General features: G+C 52.4%; 1 protein-coding gene across 3 annotated transcripts in view; it reads right to left on the minus strand.

The window, feature by feature from the left end:
• Positions 1-14,771, minus strand: part of RHOBTB2 (Rho related BTB domain containing 2) — a 29,655-nt gene that overhangs the window by 3,763 nt on the left and 11,121 nt on the right. For 2 of the 3 annotated variants that reach the window (XM_077868837.1, XM_077868838.1), the window contains 9 exons: positions 11,145-11,346; positions 10,370-10,473; positions 9,657-9,842; positions 7,968-8,989; positions 7,559-7,677; positions 5,179-5,329; positions 1,625-1,713; positions 1,156-1,261; positions 12-370 (listed from right to left, as the gene is read on the minus strand). In XM_077868837.1, coding sequence (XP_077724963.1) covers positions 27-370; positions 1,156-1,261; positions 1,625-1,713; positions 5,179-5,329; positions 7,559-7,677; positions 7,968-8,989; positions 9,657-9,842; positions 10,370-10,473; positions 11,145-11,346 — 2,323 coding nt within the window. In that variant the 3' untranslated portion in view covers positions 12-26. Of the gene's footprint in view, positions 1-11; positions 371-1,155; positions 1,262-1,624; positions 1,714-5,178; positions 5,330-7,558; positions 7,678-7,967; positions 8,990-9,656; positions 9,843-10,369; positions 10,474-11,144; positions 11,347-14,771 lie in introns of those variants that run through there. The other variant, XM_077868839.1, reaches the window with a different exon arrangement.

Here is a 14,771-nt window from a genome sequence, read left to right on the forward strand (position 1 = left end):
GATGACAGGGCAGCAGGGAGGACCACTCAGCGGCAGGGAGGATGAGAGGACAGCAGGGAGGGCCACCCAGTGGCAGGGAGGGTGACAGGACAGCAGGGAGGGCCACCCGGCGGCAGGGAGGATGACAGGACGGCAGGGAGGGCCACCCAGCAGCAGGGAAGACCACCTACCTGGTAGCAGGGAGGATGACAGGACAGCAGGGAGGGCCACCCGGCAGCAGGGAGGATGACAGGACAGCAGGGAGGACCACCCGGTGGCAGGGAGGATGACAGGACAGTAGGGAGGGCCACCCAATGGCAGGGAGGATGACAGAACAGCAGGGAGGGCCACCCAGCAGCAGGGAGGATGACAGGACAGCAGGGAGGACCACCTGGCGGCAGGGAGGATGATAGGACAACAGGGAGGGCCACCCGGTGGCACAGAGGATGACAGGTCAGCAGGGAGGGCCACCTGGTGGCACAGAGGATGACAGGTCAGCAGGGAGGATGACCTGGAGGCAGAGAGGACCACCCGGCAGTAGGGAGGATGACCGATCAGCAGGAGGTCCACCCAGCAGCAGGGAGGATCACCTGGCAGCAGGGAGGAGGGGCACCACAGAGTGCAGGGTGCCCAGCGAAGGCCTTAAGAACTCAGAGTGGCCACAACACCTCTCCCTGGAGCCCATGCCAGTTCCTAGGACTTGGGAGGTTAATTAAGCAGAGGTGGAACTGGGAGGACCTCGGAGGATATCTGGACCCATGTGGCCCAAGCTGTGCCCATTTCTAGGTTGTAAAATCAATGTGGTGGGTCATGAGCAGCATTAAAAACAATTTACATAGTTTTTTATATGTGCGCTGGCTCACAACATAAAATAGATTTCTTATTGTGGAATCCTGTCTGAAAAATACCAAGTCTTAAATACCAAAAGTCCAACACTTTGGATATAAAGCCCAGAGATATAAAGCAAACTGCCTGAGGTCTCCAGCGGCCCTGCTCTTTCCTTGGGCTCCCCTCTGTTTGGCTGGATATACGTCTCTGCAAGCTGCTCCCCACTCACAAACTCAAGCTCAGCCCAAGGATCTCCGGCAGCTTCTGGGCGCCTGAGGCAGAGATCTGGACCCGAGCTGAGCCCCTTGAGCACGTGGGGGGGGCATGGGGCCTGCAGGAGATGCTCACCTGGGGACATGGCCTTCATGTCTCGAGGGAACTTGCGGCACACATTGTTGTAGTTGGTGCAAATGTGGTGAAGACACCAGTCGGCCAACTGGTACGCGCAGTGGAACTGGAGACAAACAGAAGAGCATCAGTGTTGGAGCCTAGGGCTGGTCTGCACAGACACCCAGAGCCAAAGCTTTGGTGCAGATGGGCAAAGGCCCTACAGTTGTAAAGAGCCCATCTCGAGAGGCAAACCCACACAAAACTGTGAGAAAACATTAAATTGGCTCCTTGGCACCACTGCTGCCACCAGCATGTCACCTCTGCACGGCCTCCAGCATCCACAGAAATCCACAGCTGTGTGTGGGGCCTTTCTACTGTTCTCCTTAGATCCCACCCCAGGATGCCCTCTTCCTCCCACCAGGGGCCAAAGCCTGCACTGCCGCGTGGACGACCAGGCTTAGAGAGCCGACTTCCCCTGCCATCATACCTGAGCCAGTTCTAGGAACACGAGGACGTCCCCATCAATGTCCACCATCATCTGAGTTGCTTCCATTAGCCCGGTCACTGTGTACTGCTCTGTGACACACACAGTCAGGAATCAGCAGAAGAACCACATGAAGGGACACGCACTTACTTTTACCCCTGGCAGGGGCCCACTGCAGGGCAGAGAGAGATGAGGGCCAGAGGCAAGTCCCAACAGGCCAGGAAAGGCCACAGGTGATTGAAGTCTGCTCCTACCAGGAAGGAAATTGAGATTACAGCAAGACTCTCTGAGTGGAGTGGGGGTGGGAAGTGAAGGTGGATATTAGTTACAATCACGTAGGAGAACTGGTCAAACTGCCTTTGTAGCACCCAGTGGTCTGGTATATGTAGGGTGCAAGCCCCCAGAACCAGCCATTGATACTGATGGGAGACAGTGAGAAATCTCAGGTTTGCTGTGGACTACGAATCCCAACTATGGACTGGACCTAGTTGTTTGTATTAATTGAAATTTTACAACAAATTATGAACAAACCTTACATACTATGTTAGAATATTTATACTGAAGAACATTCTTTTCTTTTTTTTTTAAGATTTATTTATTTATGATAGACATAGAGAGAGAGAGGCAGAGACACAGGAGGAGGGAGAAGCAGGCTCCATGCCAGGAGCCTGACGTGGGACTCGATCCCGGGACTCCAGGATCGCGCCCTGGGCCAAAGGCAGGTGCTAAACCGCTGAGCCACCCAGGGATCCCCTGAAGAACATTCTTGATCCTGAGGTTTAACTGTACCAGTATAAACTCATGAGGTATTTCATCTTTATGGGGGCACCTGGGTGGCTCAGTCGGTTAAACGTCTTGGTTTTGGCTCAGGTCATGATCTCAGGGTCCGGAGATTGAGCTCTGTGTCAGGCTCCACACTAGGCGTGGAGTCTGCTTGAGATTCCCTCTCTCCCCCTCTCTCCCTCTGCTTCTCCCTCAACCCCACTCACATGTGGGTGCGCTCTCTCTCCCTCTCTCTAATAAATAAATAAATACACTTTAAAATATATTTCCCAGCTCAGTCCATGGAAGAGACCTAAAAACAACAGCTAGAAACAATACAGTAGTAACGTGCATCACTAGTGCACAGATTATAGCCTTGACATACCATGTCCAACTATAAGAAACAGATTTCTTAGGGAAACGGCTGATGCCAGGTCTGGGGCAGGAGATTCACCTGGAACATCTTGTCACTGCACATAACCAGAAAGCTCACTCTGGTGCCAACCTGAAGAGACTCCTGCTGGCAAAAGATGCAGTGCAGTATTTCAGCTTCCATAAGGATAACTGTACTTATTTGAAACCTATTGAGTATGTGCAAATCTCAATGTTCAGAATAATACTTAAAAATAAAAACTAATCAGGCACTCTCAAAGGGTGATGGGAAACAGATTTTTCTTGAAAACCAGTAAATAAAAGGGTTCAGTCAAGCGTTCATTTGCCTTCCCCATACGGACGCTCTCCTGGATAAAAAGAGGATAGGTGAGGGGGAGGTTACTCTCTTTTGAGAAGTATTCCAACCGATAAAGGAGGAATGAGTGAATTGGAATATTACCATTTCACAACACCTAATAAATCAATCAATCCAGGCAATGATACTCAGTGGCTGCTAACATCACAAAAAGATCACAAAAAGAAACAAAGCTTCTTGACAAAAAACAGCAATGGGCTACCTGGCCGACTCAGTGGAGCATGCGACCCTTGATCTTGGGGTTGAGAGTTTGACCCCCACATCGGGTGGAGAGATGACTTAAAAATAAAATCTTAAAACAAAACAGGAATAATCTATGGATTAGTTCAGCAAAGGAAAATTGAGTATGAATCTGATCTAGCTCCAGATCCAATGGCCAATCTGAAAACTCTAGATTTTCTACATCAGTGGTTTTTTTTTTTTTTTCCAGTAGATAAATTGCAAAGGAAAAAAAATTTTTAATGGACAAGGAACCTTTAGATTAGAAGAAATTTAAAAGGCATATAAAAAAAAAGACTATGCTACAGTGTTTAAGGATGTACACTTGGAAGATAAAACCATGAAGAGTAAGGGAGTGAGGCCATAAAAAATACCCTATAAAAGAGTAATAGGCAAAGCATTACTTCTGAGGATGGGGAAGTGCTCATGACTGGGGTGGGGGGTGGGGGGTACAGGCAGAGGGCTTCTACTATGGACAGCAAGGTGCTAGCTCCCAATATGGGTCATTTGACTCTATGATAATTCATGAAGCTCAACACATATTTCATGCATTTGTGCTCTACTGAACAATGAAAAAGTTTTAGGCTTGAGTTAATACCTTCATAGAAAGCATATCTCCCCAAACATAGAGCATCACCGATTGTACCCTGCTTGACATTTTCTGCTGACCCTTGACAAGGCACATGTACGACACACATCTGTACGCTTGGTAGTACGTATGGGCCGTTCCCCAAGAAAAGTCACTCGGTGGCATTTTCTATAAGCCTCTCCACGCAGCAGTGCAGTTTAACATTTGTAGTGGCTGACTTGTTTCTGATCGCCCGCCATGATGAAGCAAATTTAAAAGAAGCATATTTATACATACTTTGCCTTTGGGTCATTTCTTTGGAGATAGTCTTTCAACAGTTAAATTATTTGGACGCTGTCTGTGCTCTGTGAAGACCGCACCACTTTTCACAGGCGGCTATGGCATCATACGGCTCCAGTTGTGATCTTTGGAAGCCTCTCTCTTGCTCCCCACCCTAAAGCCCTCTGTGTCTCCAACTGGGGACCCTGGACTCTCTCTGTAGGCTCAGCTCCTAACATGCAAATTCTGATCAACGATTTCTTCCTTCTTCCTATAACAGAGGCCCACCTTATAACTGATTTCTCATCATGGTATTGCTCTTTTTCTCCTATGTGAGTCCCTGTCTTGGTCATCTGTCCAGTGCCCCAGCAGCTCTGATATTAGGTCCTTCCCTGAATCTGAACATAATATCTAACTAGCCCTGCTCCACCCCGAGGGCCTCAGCGGTTGGCCCATTCTAAAAGCTGAGTTCCAGTTCTCCTGGTCTTTTCAGGGAACTAGGGGTGGCAGGTCAATGTTTATTGCCTGCTTCTGGAAGAAAAGAGAAAGTGAACGTGGAAGAGAAGGAGGAGGAAGACAAGAAGGAAGAGAAGAAAGAATGAAAGAAGGCAGAGGAGGAGGAGAAGAACCAAAGGGGAGCAGTGAGGAATTGTGTTCTACATCTTTTGACTTAAGCTTGTCCTACTGAGGCGAAGCTGATGGAACACCAGGTGCTGTCATCTATTGGAGGTAGCTTGGTTGAACCCCAAACCCTTTGCAGAGAGCCTAGAACGTGACACCATTGAGCATGCCTGTCACATGTACTTCTTTACATCTATGTCCTCACCCAAACCCTAATACGCATCAACATACTTCACTTTATATAACCGCTTTCCTTAGTGCTCACAGCCGGTCCCCTGGGGGGAGACAGGTGAGAGAAGACAACAGGACTTCTCGGCCTTTCCCTAGCTTCTCCCTATCCCTATGGTGGTCCCTGTGTACCTGTGAGGGCAACCAGGTGTGGCAGGCAGAGGCGGTTGGCCAGGATGATAAGCTTCATGTCGTCCAGGTCGGGACTGGAGGTGAACATGCCCGTGTAGAGGTACTCTAGCACTGCCCTCATGCAGCTCTTGCTCGTGTAAGGAAACACCACCTGTGAGGGGGGAAGGAAGACAGATGGCCTCAGGGAAGAAGGAGCTCAGTTTGGGGAAACTCAAAAGACTCTTAAATGGACCTGGGTTCAGGGCGCCTGGGTGGCTCAGTCTGTTGAGCCGTCAGACTCCGATCTGAGTCTTGAGATCAAGCCCCATGTTGGGCCCTACGCTCAGTAGGGAGTCCACTGGAGATTCTCTCCCCCACCCTTTCCCTCTGCCCTTCTCCACATTTGCATAGGTGTGTACTCCCCCCCCACCTCTCTAAAATAACTAAGTCAATCATAAATGAATGAATGAATGGACCTGGATTCTCAGTGGCATGCTTCCAAAGCCATGCTGGCTTGCAAGATGTTTGAGGGAGTCCTTCCTGCCACCTGAACCTACACCCTGGCCCCTCCTGGCCTTACAGAGGGTGGTGCAAGTGGGGTACAAGGGACAAAGCCGACACCAGCTGCCTTCTCTCTGGCTGCTTGAAGCTGCTGCTCCAGGCCCCTGGGATCTCTTCTGAGCAGTGCTACAACAAAAACTGCTTTCTCATCAGACACAAGTCTCTCTAGGCTGCCTGGGAATTGTCTAGAGCTTTAAAGCTGCTTCTATGGTACTAAGAAGTACCTAGGGCTGGCCAGCCCCTGGGGCACTGGGGAGCGCCAAGTCTCACACTTACAGAAGCCAAGGACGCTCATGCTTCAAGGATCAGAGCCCAAATCATGTCTCAGACCTTCCACTTAGCCTTCTGGAAGAACTTTATTCCCAGAAATCTTAAGAAACTGCTCTTCTGTGTCACAGAATGCTATCCTGTCTTTCCCTCAAGCTCTTACTAAGGGACCAGCGTGGGCTAAGGGGGGCGGGGACGACTCAGCAGAAGTAAAAGACCTAGTCCCCTAGTCCCCACACTCGAAAGAAATCCCAGACCAGTCGAGAAAACAGTGTGTGGACCCTGAGAACCTGAAGCAGGTGCACCAAGCTGGGCCTCGTTACCCATGAGGCTGGGCGATGGACAAGTAAGGGTACAGGGGGTCAAGGAAAATAGAGAACATGCAGCTCCTCGCCCTGGCAGCTTTGCTTGGCTGCGAGAAGGGAGAAGAGAGGACAGACCTAAGAGAATACTTCTTAAGGACGCACTGACAGGCCCCTTTACCGTCTCAGTGCCTGAGAAAGTGGCCATATAGGTGACGGAATGGTCGGGTCGGAGCAGCCTGATTAGAGGGAGGGGGGATTATACGAAGCATTTTTTTATTGTCTATGTTCTGCTGCCCTGACCTCTGGGGCCTTGCTGACCCTAGACAGGGCTGCCCCTCCCAATGCTAGTTAATCCTCAAGTTAGTAAAGGAGGCAGTCGGCCTGCCTCTTACGTGCAAACTAACCAACCCAGAGTCCACACCCCAACCACCTCCTTTATCAGGCTCACTCTCTCTGCCACTGTCCCCTGCCCTCATCACCCCAAGGCCAGGTACCAGATGACTTGGGACAGCCCCAAAACCTGCTGAAATCATTCAGACTAGCCAATCCTGAGCCTGATACCCCTGCCTCACCTCGTTCCTTCCCATAGGAACTACAGTGAAGGTTCGTGTCCTGCCACCCCTCACTCACTCCCTCTGCCTCCAGGCTGACCCTGCTGCTTCCTGTATGGTCTCCTACGCCGTGCGTGCCCCCGCCTACTGACAACTGTGAGTATAAATATCTCTTTGTTCAAGGGCAATCTTCTCCTGATCTGTGGGCTTCATTGTACCTCAGTAAGACTGACATTTAAAACAGCGATGGATTCATGTTGGCACACACCAAATTTTTTCCAGTTGGCTCACTTGTGTTAGGGAGAAAGCAGGGTACAACATATAGAGCCAAGGAATGGGAAGTCTTGAGTTCAAGTCTGAACCTCTCCTTTCTACTTACATAACTTTGCACCAGACACTTAACTTCCTGGGGCCTCACTCTACTTGTAAAGTGGGAACAGGACACCATGTAAAGGAGTTGTGTGTGAGCTGATATGAGCTAATGTATCAGAAGTGCTTTCTACACCATAAAGTGAAGATGTCACTATAATCCTGTCTTGATATATCGTAAGATCCTTGGCTATGGGACCCATCTCATCAACTTGTCGTGAGCCTGTCACCCGGTGGTGAGCAAGCACCCAGGCAGTGCTGAGGGAAGTACCAGTAAATGGCAGATGCTTCAGGTGCGAAGCGTGTAGGTCTCTCTCTCCTTCCCAACCATTCCCCTCCCAGCCTTACCTCTCGGGTAGAACTCTCTACAAATGGTCCCCCAAACATGGCGGCCATCCAGTCACAGCTAGAAATCAACAGGGGCTTATGGGCACTGATGGTGCCGTCGTCCAGGATGAAGGTCACATCTGTCCAGGAGGAGAAGAGGATCTCGTGAGGATGTGGTAAAAGAATGTGGGACCACCGACCCCAAAGCTCGACCTTGTGCCGAGACAACCCACTTCCTTCTGAAGCCACAGCCGTAGAGTGCTACGTGACCAAGCTCTCGGGCTTGGGTGCTAGGCTTCAGGGGCAGAGTCATCATACCTCCAGGACATCAGCAGCTGAGATGACTCAAAAGGCTAATCGGACCAACCCGGACTCTTCCGAAGACTAACAGGAGGTTAGTTTCCCCTACCCTCCTAAGCACAATCCATACCTGAGAAAGTGCCTTTTGCCAAGCACTCTTTAACCCGGTTGGTCCGGCGGACATGGAAGGCCTTAGTGATCTCTTGGTTCATGAAGGCCTCGTTGTTGAGAATGTTGGCCACCATCATGCGCAGATCAAAGACCTCTAGCAGTTCAGCAATGTGGGCGATGTGCATGAGGTCCCGCTCGTTCTCGTCCAGCTCTCCGGTGTACAGGTACTTGAGAACAGCCCGGAAGGGCCCCGGCTGGATGGAGTTGTCCATTTTTACCACCACCATCAGCCGGGATTTGTAGGTGAGAGGATCCTCTGCCATTTCTTCCTGGATGCTCACAAAAGCTCGGCTCCAGGAAGACAGTACTCGACCCCTCCCAGGCAGATACCCTGTTCCATTGCCCCGTAAGATCCCGTCGCTGGTGGAGGCACGGAGCCCAGCAGGACCAGAGCCCCCACCCTCCTCCACGCTCTCGCAAACGTCAAAGCTGGCCGCGCGCAGCAGGAAGTCCCGGCCGTGGTGGTGGTGGTGGTGATGGTGGTGGTGGTGATCAGGGTGACCCCGGTGGTCCTCTGGGCGAGGGCCCCCTGGCCCCGAGGGGCCCCCCAGCTCCCCCTCACTCAGGTCCATGAGGAACAGGTCGTAGAACTTGGAGGACGAGGTGGAGAGGTAGATCTTGTGGGCAAAGATGCGCACCCGCTCCTGCAGCACCAGTATGACATCCGCACACAGCGGGTCCTCCAGGAGGTGGGCGGGGCACTCCTCGCTGCTGGACGGGGGATCGGGCACCACAATGATGGGGGGGGGCGGCTTGGGAGGCAAGAAGGGCGCCTGCAGCAGAGGCCGCTGCACATTGCGGAGATGGGATTTCCAGAACTGCAGGTGCCGCCGGGAGATGAGCGCAGCGCGGATGGCATTGTCAAAGACGTCCTTGATGCCAAACTGGGCCACCACACTGGTCTCGTAGTAGGGGATGCCCAGCTCCTTCGCCACCTCCCGACCCTTCTCTGGGGGAAGGATCTCATTGGGCTTGATGGGCCTGGTAGGTTCAAGAAGGAAAACCAAAGATGTCGGTGGGGGAAGAGGGAAAGGGAGAGGAGGGCAGAGGCAGCCCTCCAGAGCCTGCCTGTTCTTCAGGGGACTGAAGGGTGGGGTGGGGGTGGAGGGCTCTGTTCAGGATCTGTCTCTGCCTCACTCCTGCTCTTTCTCCTCTGTCTAGTCAAATCTTACCAGTACTTCAAGCCCGCTTCCAATCCCCTCTTCTTACAGGAAGCCTTCTGTATTTATGCCAGCTCCCCACCCTCCCCAGCTCCAAACGAGGTAGCACTACCTCTCTGGCACTTACCATGCAATATTCCATGCTGGTTTTTAACATGGCCATATATGGAGTTCACCTCCCACCGTGATCATAAGCCCCTTTCATGCAAAGACCACCTCCTTTTATCCTGTCCCATGGTGCTCACCCCAGGATTGCCCTCACAGACTATAATACATGCATGGATGGATGGATACAGGGATGGATGAACAAATGAACCATAATGGGCACTCTCTTTGCCCCCTCTCCCACTCCCCCGCATGGCTTGCTTCAAATGGAAGGTAAGACATGAGGCCAAGTGGATTCCCTCAGGGCTGAACAGGATCCATGGAGATGCACCCCCTCCCTCTGTCTGCCACCTTGCCCCTCCTTAGGCACCAGCACCCCCTACCTAGCCAAGGGTCGCCTGGCCCTATTGACAGCCTCCAGGTCAGCATAGCGCAGGTCCAGCTGGCAGCCCACCAAGATGACAGGTGCTCGGGGGCAGAAGTGCTTGATTTCTGGGTACCACATGGTCTTGACATGGTGCAGGGAATTAGGGTTGGCAATGGAGAAGCACAGAACCACCACATCGGATCTGGGGGTGGGAGAATGAGGTTACGGGCCGGGAAAGCTAGCGGTAGGTGATCGGCCCCTGGAACACAGGAGAACACACATACCCACCCCACCCTACACTACATCCCACATCTGTCATGCATCTACTCACGTGACCTTACACAGATGGATCATAAGAGGACTTCTAACTTATGAGCCTCTAATTTAGCATTTCAGAGCCTTCGAAAACCCTCATTTTGACCTCACAGCTGTCTTATGGGTTAGAAATTACCATTTTACAATTCACAGGTTAGGAAAATCATTTCAGAAGAGGTTCTATTTGCACATAGTCACAGAGCTGATAGGTAGCAGGGCTGAGAGTCCAACCTGGCTTCCTGAGGCCAAACCCGGCTCCTTCCAGTGTCCCAGGCTGCCTCCCCCGTGAGGGTCTGCCAATGCTGTATGCCCTGCTCCCACGTCCCAGCTGAAATGTCACAGTGCTGCTCACTTTGAAAGCAGGGAAAGCCTGCCCCACCTGGCTCCCTGCAGGCAACCAGAGGCCTTACCTACCTCCCATAAGCAAAGCGACGGTCTTTGTGGTGGTCTCCAAAGGTGTCCCAGAGGCGGAGGGAGACGCTGACATCATCTACCACATCTCTGGAGCGTTCCAGCACCTGTGGGATGTGGCAGCGGTGAGGGAGAGGAGTGGGAATCATGAGCAATGGTTCTAGGGGTTTCCACATGTTAGCTCAGGGTGACGCCAACTCATCCCTGAGGGTCTTGGACAGCATGGGGGTGGAGGGACAGAGCTAGCCACCCCCTCTGTGTCCACGTGCCGTGCATAGCACTTTAGCCAGGTGCCATCTCTGCAGACTCAACAGCAAGAGTGGCCTCTAAGCTGGTCAGAAGGGAAGAGCCTCTAAGAGGGAAGACTGTCAGGGAGCCTGCCCTGTTCCCAGCTTCATCTGCAAATCACAAGCTTCTGATTTTGGTATTAGCCAACAGCTTTTTCCTTCCTCTCTGCTCTCCAACACACCACCCTCTTCCCCATAGTGCTCCCTATTACTGGGGGCTGTGACTGCACAAGACGCTGTGCTCCCGGCAAAGTTTGGGTCTCCGGCACCAGCCCAGCCATGCAAAACACAAATGGTTAAAGATCCCTCCCCTGGGGGTGGGCTCATTTCAGCCCTCTCTCCAGGGGCTCCTTCCTCTTCAGCTGCTGCCCCCCGCTCCATCCCCAGGGGCCTCCATGGGCTGGGTCCTGTTTGGAGACACTGAGCTATGGCTTGGAAAGAAGCCCAGATACACAGGGCGGACCCCCAGCCGAGCGGCCTTGTAGACTTACCTCCTGGCACACCCGATACTGGTCGATGGCCCAAACCGTGGGCACATGGGTGGCGAGCAGCTGGTACTGGGTGAGGGTGGCATTGCAGGCCCGGGCACAGATGAGCCTGGTCTTGCCCACCGCGTTGTCTCCCACCACAACGCACTTGATGGTCTCTACGTTTGGCCTTTCATAATCCATGTCAGAATCCATTAATTGGGACCTGAGGGAGAAGAACGCAGCGGTCAAGACGGCTCCGCGCCCGAGGCCCGAGGCCCAGGGCCAGCGGCTCTCCTCTGTCAGGCTGGCCCGTCTGCCAGCTTTTGAGTGGAGAGGGGGCGAAGGGAGTGGGTAGCTTTCTGGACGATAGTTCTGCGGGGCCTGGGAAGCGGGGGGCCCATTCAGGCTGAGAGGAGCAGTTCTACCGCACGATCTACTCGTTTGCCTCCTGTTGCCACCATCCTCCCACTGGGCTTCTGGCTGGGGGAGGCCGGTGAGAGATCCCCAGGCAGACCCTGCCCTGGGGCCCATCCCCACGCTCCCAGGAAGAGGAGAGTCTACCTGGGAAGCTCACTCATCATCCACACTCTCCTCCTCTGGGCAGAACAACAAACAGCTGAGAAAAGCAGAGTCCAGGCCAGGTCCCCACCCCTTCCCAGCATGCCTGAGGGCAGGGACACTTTAAAATTTAATGGACTTGTCAGAGCTGGGTGGCAGCTCTCCTGTCCTCCACCTTTGTTTGCCTCCCTCCCTGGTGGTGGATTTTCAAGCCCTGGCTTGCCTATGGCTACCCTCCAATGCTAGCCCCCAGCCTCCTTCAGGGAGATGCCTGAGCAGCCCATGGGCCTCCCCTCCTCTCCTCTGAGCCTGTCATGTTGGCTCATTCAGCTGCAGGCCCAGTTTTGAGATGGCAGTGGAGTAAACATGGGCCTATGACCATTCAGTCTGTGTCCAGCGGGCCTCCCCACCCCTACTCAGGCATGCCCTCTAATCATCCTGCATGCAGCCTGAGGGAGAATGAGATGGGTCCCCTTCCATACTTTCCATTCCTAGGGAGAAGGATTCTCAGGCTGGAAGCCCCCAGACACCTGGCACTGCTGGAAGGACGCTCACTCAATTGGCTGCATGGGTAATGGGGTTGCTGGGGAAAGCAGGGGGGTCAGAAACTTGGGCTTGAATTTCTGGGCAAATGTTTGCCTCAGTTTCCTCCTGTGCTGAGCAGAGGGGAAGTGCCTTGTGCACCCACAGAGGGGGATGGCTCAAATTAACAAACAGAAAGGACTTCTGTAGTCAAAATGTCATGTAAGTGTTTAAAACGCTGTCACCCAAAAAGGACCCTCAGCTTGGGGGTGAAGGGACTTCGGATGGCAGGCTCCCAGTGGCATCTACTCTCCTGAAGGGGTTGAGGGGAGGAGGCAGAGGCAGGTGCAAGGCAGACGTTGTTAGGGAACTTGGTTTTTCACCTAGGTCACTGGCCTGCTCCTGCTCACATTCCCTGTGTGCACGAAGTCAGCTGGGGGCTGGAGCCACCTGGAGGATTCCTTCCTAGGCCAAGGAAGGCTGAACTCCTAGGAGTCCTGGAGGCAATCCAGGCACCCTCACCGCTGAGCCATCCGGCCAGAGAGCCAGGCCACCAGCAGCAACAGAGCAGCTCCATTCCTGCCGGGCTGTAACTGGATGCCAGCATGCAGGAATGCAGAACTGAAATATCCAAGTAACGATGGCAACTGGGATTTGCGTGAGTAGATACATCTCAGCAACCTAAGCAGAAAGTGCAGCAAGGACTTTTCAATGAGACAAGCGCCTCCTCCTCCTTGGAATTTTACAGGATCTGAACTCCAAACAAGGGGTCTCCACGCAGCCCCTCCTCAATCTCCAGAGCAATTGGCTGCATGATTCCTCCTGCCCCCTCCACCCTCCTCACCCTCCCTAGTGGGCAGCCCTTATCCTAACCACCATCTTGCCTCCTCCCTGCTCTCTCCCGAGCTCAAGACCAGGAACCCCACTTTGATGGTTCCTGATCTCAAGTCAGGCAACTGGGAAGGAATGACCTGGGCTGTAGTTTCTGTTCTATATATTGAAGGACAAAACAGACAGACTCCCAAACACAAATATGTATGGCTGGAGGAGAGAGACTATAACCCACTCACCAACAGAACTTCTTTCTCAAATTTAGATTCTAATGGCCTTGTGGGTGTGGAAGCAGGAGGAGGAATGAGGAGGCACAGAGGAGGGGCAGCAGTTCTTAAATCCAGGAGCACCTGGATGGTGAGGAGGATGCCAGAACACCAGTAGAGCAATGCTGGTTCAAAATCAGAGAATTTATTATTAAAATACCCCTGCACACCTCAAACACCTCTAGAGTTAAGTAAGGGACAGCCAACCAACAAGTAGGACGGCAACAAACACTGCCGAGTTTTGACAGCAGACCTGCTGGGTGCTGCTCGGCTGCACAGCCCCTCCCCATCCATTCTTCAGCTGCTCCTGCAGCCTTCCCCTGCTTGTCCTTGGACTTCCTCCCTATTTTTATCATTCTCACCCACTCCACCCCTGTCCCAACTGCCTGACTTCAAATCTAGGAAGCTTCTGATCTAGGAAAGGGCAAATCACTTGGCTTCTCTGGGCATCAGTCTGCCGTTCTGAAGAATGGGTATGAGGGCTCTGGAAGAAAGTTTCCCAAATCTTGGTGAATTCACGCCAAGAGAGCCTGGGCGGAAAGGAGGTATTTGTCTTCTTATGTAATCTGGTATTATATAATGCTAGATTACATATCTATATATATAATTCTATCTCTCTTTAAGATACAGACTGGCCCAATTAAGCCAGCAGGCAAAACTCTTTAGTCGAATCAGGCCTGTCTTAAACAGGGATTCTGTACTGGAGACAGTGTGCCAAAACCACCAGTAATATAATTTTTGCTCTAGAATATTGCTACTTTACTGTATCATTGGTGATGTATGATGATACAACCCACTCAATGAGCTTCTCAAGTTCCCCTTCCCTTCTGGCACGCTCTCCTTCAATGACTCTAGACTTTTCCGCACAATTGCCTCATTGTCATTCCTTCTGAGCCTCTAGACAAACCTCCATAAACTATGGCTTCCTTGCCATCCTGCCTGGGGTACCACCACCTCCAATTCATTCCTCTCCCTCAGTGATCACAGAGTCACATAGATGCTCCCTTCCCACCCTGTCCCACGATCCCTGTCCCCCTCTCCACAATCGGCCTCCTGCCCACTGCTCTCTGAGCTCCTTGTACTCAAGCCAGGCCAAAAAGCAGGGTGTGCTCAGATTAGCTACAACCCTCACCGGCTCAGTCCCACCCCCACACCCCTACACACACTCTTTGCAGAGCCCAGAAAAGCCCCCCTTTCCCTCCCACAGCTGATAGGAGGCTTGTTCATCTGTGGCTGTCCTAGTCTGGTTGTCAAGGAAACAACAGAATCTCCCTGGGAGCCTGGTTTGTCTCCTAGCAACCAATATCCCACATCCTGCATCTTACAAAATGCAAAAGGGAGGAATATCCTCAAAATGAAGGTAAAAATCGAGGAGGATGGGGAGGAAGGGAAAATCGGGAAGAGAAGACCAGAGAGGGTGGCTTTTCACCGGGGTTGCTGACACTGTAGCATTGGGGAAGGCGGAGAGATG

The sequence above is a fragment of the Canis aureus genome, chromosome 24 (genome assembly GCF_053574225.1).
Source record: "Canis aureus isolate CA01 chromosome 24, VMU_Caureus_v.1.0, whole genome shotgun sequence".
Classification (NCBI taxonomy): Eukaryota; Metazoa; Chordata; class Mammalia; order Carnivora; family Canidae; genus Canis; species Canis aureus.